General features: G+C 46.5%; 1 protein-coding gene across 1 annotated transcript; it reads right to left on the bottom strand.

Annotated features, from left to right (window-relative positions):
- Positions 1-1,288: 1,288 nt before the first annotated feature.
- On the bottom strand, positions 1,289-4,262 carry LOC100285843 (uncharacterized). The gene is made up of 3 exons (NM_001158733.2): positions 3,743-4,262; positions 3,512-3,647; positions 1,289-2,130 (listed from the first exon to the last, which is right to left on the bottom strand). Exons 1-3 carry the CDS (start codon positions 4,099-4,101, stop codon positions 1,651-1,653), a joined length of 975 nt encoding a protein of 324 aa, NP_001152205.1. The 5' UTR covers positions 4,102-4,262; the 3' UTR covers positions 1,289-1,650.
- Positions 4,263-6,000: the final 1,738 nt, after the last annotated feature.

Here is a 6,000-nt window from a genome sequence, read left to right as displayed (position 1 = left end):
ATGCTCTGACACGTTACGGATCTCATTACTTAGGGCTAGTTTGTAGCTTAAATCTTTCGGGATTTCCGGAGATTGAATGGAAAATTAGCTCATTTTTCCACTCAATCACCGGGATTCTTGTAGAGGATTTAGGCCTTGTTCGTTTACGTCGGATTGCACCCAAAATCGTTCCAGCTAATCAAAGTTTATATAAATTAGAGAAACAATTCGGCTAGGAATCATCCCGACCCACCAATCCTACACAAACGAGAACAAGGCTAAGTTTCTAAACTAGAGCTAAATAGTAGCAAATATCTTCGTACATTGTAACAGGAGGGAAAAAAGTTATCAAATCTTAATGATATCATCTGTATATGCTATGCCCACCACTCCGCTTAATCATTGTTCGGTGGTAAGAACACTTCCGATTGTTTTCAGATAGACTATAGTTATGTCCGCATCGATGAACCGAACTGTAATTTCTAATTTCAAAAAGACGCTAATAAGGTCAAATTTGGCACCTATATTGCTATATGGGTGCAGTACTGAATGAAGCGTTAGGGTAAGTAGTACTTAGCCTTAATGATCATTTCAATTATATGGAGTCAAGATCTTGAGCTAGCCTCCAAGTTGCGTTAATAAGTATGTTCTCTTTCACAAGCTCAATGTTTGATGCCTAACCCCACTCATTTCTTGTTCTTGTCACGCAAACGGGATCTCATGATCCCATATGGAGTGCATTTTTATTAACCTAGCCATAGTTGACTCCTTGCAACCAAAAAGGTTTTGGTGATGGTGGTGATTTTTGCCATAACTTTTTAGTGAAAAAGGACCAAACACCACATACCATTTCTTGCTTTGCCTTGCCTTGCAAGGGTAGGCAATCCTGGCCTAGCTAGCTTGGGCCGGCAAAACAAACAAACAGCCCATAAATATGCAGGACCGGACTCATAAATATGCAGGCCCAGACTCCTGACAGCTGAATAGCTTAGGTCATTCTCAGTTGAACTTTTATCAATCTCATTAAATGAGATACACATCACCATATTTAATAATATAGCACAATATTTATAATAAGAGAGATGGAGAGTGTTTTATGGAAGAAGAGAGGGTTTCATCCAGATGAAACTCAAGATACACGGTTTCATAAACAAAAGCTGACGTATCAGTTTTAGAAACCGTGCAACGAAACTTCCACTGGAATGGCCTTATGCAGATATTTTCAGCGCAAATTGCCCCTCAAATGAGCTTCTTTAATGCTCAACTAGAAACTTTGAGGGGAGGTAGGGGAGCTTCAATGAAAGAATCTATCACCGGGAATGCAGACCACTCTTCATATCTGAGATGGCACGAGCACTGAAAACCACTGGAAACTGGAACATGCCAGGATCGACAAGCCTGGAAGAATTCAATGCAGCCACATTTCCTATCCATGCGTCTAGCGCGGAACAGCGAACCATGTACTAAACCAAACACTTACCGAGCAATGTTTCAGAAAAGCCGGAAGACAATAGAGTTTTTGAACATTACTCCGAACAATACACATAAAAGGATCGAGTCTCCGTTACACGAAATCCTGGAGGACGAATGCAGCTATGCACGCAGGCCCATGGATCTTTTATTTTATGAGCTAAAATGGCTTCGAGCCGAGCCAAGGTTACCATGGAGACTCTACTTGTTCTGCAGCAAGGACACCGCTGCCTTATCAGTGAACCAGGTGAATTCTCCATCTTGTAGCACAGCCATCTCAACAGGCAGCAGGTCTGACGAGGTTTGCTTGTCTGAGAGCGCCTTCTGCACCGCTGCCGCCTTTCCAGCTCCAGTCACCACCATCGCAACGTATGCGGATGAGTTGATTACTGGAAACGTGAATGTAATTCTCTCTGGAGGTGGCTTTGGAGAATCCTTAATGTATGTGACCCACCTCTCTTTCTCGTTAACAAGAGGGTGGCCAGGGAAGAGAGACGCAATGTGGCCATCAGGTCCCATTCCCAGAAGCTGGAGATCAAACCTGGGAAATCCAGTCGCCGCTGACATAGAAATCACACCGTTCTTGACAAGCTGCTTCAGGCACGCTTCGTAGTCGTCTGCCGCTCCTTCAGCTGACAACGCATCGTTTATAGCATAAACTTGTCCAGGAGGAATCGGCACCTACAAAGTTGAAAGACAGCACCAAGTTACCCTTACAAATTACATAGAACATGAAAACTGCTGAGTGGAATGACTGCATGTTTCATTTAACTTGCACAGAATTGATCCTGTTATGGATCCCTCTGGGCCTCCACAAACATGAATTAGCTGACAAGATTGTTTAGAGCTCAAGCAGCATTTTAGTGTTGACAAATTTTAGCATATAAAACTTATCGTTGAATAAAGCCCAAACCAAAAATTGTAGTTTTTATTATTATTAATGGTTCACTAAACTGTTGGCCACACTATTGGTCAACCTGAAAATATTAGTCTAATTTTTTAATATCATTCTGGAAAAAAAATATTAAAGCAGTTTCAAGAGTCTGTACTAGACTTAGACTGCATGTAAAGAGCTGCAGCGAAATCATCATCAACATCAACATAGCCTTTTAGTCCCAAATAAGTTGGGATAGGCTAGAGTTGAAACCCAACAAGAAGTCACCAAAAGGAGAAAGAGAGAGAAATGGGAGGGGGGAAAGCTTTTGAGAGAACTAAAAGAGAAAAGATCATAAAAGACTACCTACAAACACCAAAGTTCATGAACCAGCCATGTGATTCTAATGTAAACTCTAATATTGCTAGAGCACAAGACAGTTGTATCATGAAGCCGACTAAGTTTTGTTTAAGTTCCAATACATGTTTCTTTCTGAAAGACCATACCATGACCTATTTCACATTTGCATATGATTCTAAAACAGAAATTTAACACGAAACACGAAGCAAAGGTAAACAAGTAAAAGATTTTGTGTATCACTGCAATCTACAGGAATAATTTAGATATTAGAGTTTATTTAAGCACAGTTGTCGCACAGAAATTGAACACACATGCACGCATGCTCTGCCACTGCCCATGGGGCACGAGGACAGATTATTCACTAAGCATAATACATCACATAAAAGATACCACCACCTGTTGGTATGCTCCTAAATGATTACTAACCGCCATCAGTACAATAAGTTGTCACTACAGTTCGCATCCATTTCATTTACACCAGAACTCATGGTTTTCGTTTTGCACTATCCAAGTATAACTGGAACCTTGTTACAACAGGTTCTGTGTTCCTTTTATTTTTTAAACAAACAGGAGGGCCCCCTACTGAATAAATAATTTATTTTAGAAAAAAGTCAAATAGCTAAAAAATAAACAAGGAAAAGGAAGCTGGGTTTACACAAAAGAATCTAGCAAGTCACTTAAAGGGGGAAATAATCCCCTTGTCATGATGCAAAAGCATTGCGAATTCATGAATGAACTTGGATTTGCAATATGTCTTCCAATTAACCAATCAGGTAACAAGAAAGGCTGAAACGAGTACAAACAGGAACAAGAAATTCCCGAGAATACCTTGGAGAGAAACCCATCATAGGCGAGCTTGTAGTTGCTATCCACATGGTCCTTGGGCACGACCCTCTCATCCACCCAGAAGACGTGCCACTTGCTCCAGTCCACTGAATCCAGGTACGGCGGCTCCGTCAGCTTCCTGCGAAACCAATGACGACGAGAGATATCTACTTGGTCCCCCGGATGACCCAAAGAAAGGAGCTATATCTAATAGTGCAAGGAAAGTCAAAGAACCTGAGTGCCTCGATGAGGGATCCGCCAGAGAGCACGGCGGTGAAGGCACCCCTCTCGGCCGCGAACTTCTCCGACAGCTCCGCAGTGTACTTCGCAAGAGAAACCGCGAGATCCTCCTCGGAGTCGAAGATGAGCAACTTCTTCTTGGACCCGGCATCGGAGGCGGTGGGGGCGGCGCCGCCGGTGGCCATGGCAGCGGCGGGGACAATGGGGAAGGAGGGGGAAGAAGAGAAGATACGGGGTTTGGATCTGATTCTTCTGCGGCAAATCTGCGGTACGCGAGATGCCGGCGGCGACCGGCGGCCGGTGAGGGGTGGGACGAGAGCGGCAACGGCGGCGGCGGAGACGGAGGTGGACATGGGTGTGGTAGTTTGCTGTTATTAAGGGGGATGCTCCGTGATGTGGGGCTGGCGGTAAGAGTGACAGGTGGATGGGGAGGCGTGCAGGGTTTTGTACCGTCCAGATCGAGATAGACGGCTTTTATGGCGATCGACATTGGTCCCTTTTCGTCGAACTTTGGATTTGACCCGCTGTGGGCGATTGAAGTATGCTAAATTTGAAGTACACTAAAATTGAATAAGTGTCGTGCCTACCGGTGAGGTTATTTTTTAGATAATAGGAAAAAGGGTTCCCGGTCTATATCAAAGATGACAGTCGTCCAACAACCACAAGTACTGACATAAAAACGAAAGAAGCCACAAGCGGCAAACAAACCCAAGCGCAGTTGGGACCTGGAGAACTAGCTATTAGTTAGCCTGTTTCTAAAGCTCCAACCGTGCATTGCTAAGATTTGCATCGTGGTGGCTTCCAGTACCCTGCAAGCATCTTTAATCCTTATGGTGTCCTCCTCACGCTTTTGGAGTAGTCCCCAGAAACGACACCAGTAGGTTCCTCGAAAGAGTACCTGCAAGTAAGTTTGAATAGGATTCTTGTCAAAAACCACATCATTTCGACTAAGCCACAGTGCCCAACAGATAGTTATGGCTCCAACATATATCTTTGCCTTTGTGTCTTTATTGAACCCCTGCAACCAAGAAGACCCCATATCCTGCAAGCTAGTTGGTTCTCTAATACCAAAGGTAAAGTAGATCGATCGCCAAAGAAATCTAGCATAGTGGCAGTCGAAAAAAAGATGTGGGATGGTTTCATCATGGGAACAGAACACACACTTTTTGACCCATTCCATTTCCTTTTGATTAAGTTATCCTTTGTCAAAATCACCCCTCGTGTTAAGAACCAACAGAAGATCTTAATTTTCAATGGGATCCTAAGTTTCCAGATGAGAGTTTCCTGCCGAGATATTTCCCTCCCTATCAATGCAGCATACATAGACTGGGAGGAAAACTTCCCGTTTTGATGCAAGCTCCATCTGAAAGTATCTTTCGAAGGGTTTAAAGAAAGCCCCGCTACCCGATTTACTAGCGCATACCAACTCCCCAAGTTCTCCCCCTGAAGACCCCTGCGAAAGGAGACATTCAACGGGACATACCTGTCGGGGACCATAATTAGGGGTACCCTCAAGACTTCTAATTCTCAGCTGGTAACCCCCATCAGCATAAAGCTGCAAAGGCCTGATGGGTGCGATTAGTCAGGGATCAGTCCATTCGAGCGACTCGATCACGCCTCGCCCGAGCCTAGCCTCGGACAAGGGCAGCCGACCCCGGAGGATTTCCGTCTCGCCCGAGGCCCCCCTCCAACGGCGGACACATCTCCGGCTCGCCCGAGGCCCTGCCTTCGCTAAGAAGCAACCCTGACTAAATCGCCGCACCGACCGACCGAATCGCAGGAGCATTTAACGCAAAGGTGGCCTGACACCCTTATCCTGACGCGCGCCCCCCGGCAGAGCCGAAGTGACCGCCGTCACTTCGCCGCTCCACTGACCGGCCTGACAGAAGGACAGCGCCGCCTGCGCCACTCCGACTGCAGCGCCGCTTGACAGAGTGAGACTGACAGGCAGTCAGGCCCTGCCAAAGGCACCATAGTAAGCTCCGCCCGACCCAGGGCTCGGACTCGGGCTAAGTCCCGGAAGACGGCGAACTCCGCTCCGCCCGACCCAGGGCTCGGACTCGGGCTAAGACCCGGAAGACGGCGAACTCCGCTCCGCCCGACCCAGGGCTCGGACTCGGGCTAAGACCCGGAAGACGGCGAACTCCGCTCCGCCCGACCCAGGGCTCGGACTCGGGCTCAGCCCCAGAAGACGACGAACTTCGCTCCACCCAACCCCAGGGCTCGGACTCCGCCCTGGCCTCTGCCGACGA

This window comes from Zea mays, chromosome 2, assembly GCF_902167145.1.
Source record: "Zea mays cultivar B73 chromosome 2, Zm-B73-REFERENCE-NAM-5.0, whole genome shotgun sequence".
Classification (NCBI taxonomy): Eukaryota; Viridiplantae; Streptophyta; class Magnoliopsida; order Poales; family Poaceae; genus Zea; species Zea mays.
Note: the sequence above shows the minus strand (reverse complement) of the source record. Positions and strands in the feature narration are given on the sequence as shown.

What these genes read in the sequence shown, in the direction of transcription:
- LOC100285843 (NM_001158733.2), bottom strand. Translation starts at nt 4,101, where the DNA reads ATGTCCACCTCCGTCTCCGCCGCCGCCGTTGCCGCTCTCGTCCCACCC. An exon ending in TCCCTCATCGAGGCACTCAG is followed by an intron (nt 3,648 to 3,742) that starts GTTCTTTGACTT and finishes TTGGTTTCGCAG; the next exon opens with GAAGCTGACGGAGCCGCCGT. An exon ending in ATGATGGGTTTCTCTCCAAG is followed by an intron (nt 2,131 to 3,511) that starts GTATTCTCGGGA and finishes TCAACTTTGTAG; the next exon opens with GTGCCGATTCCTCCTGGACA.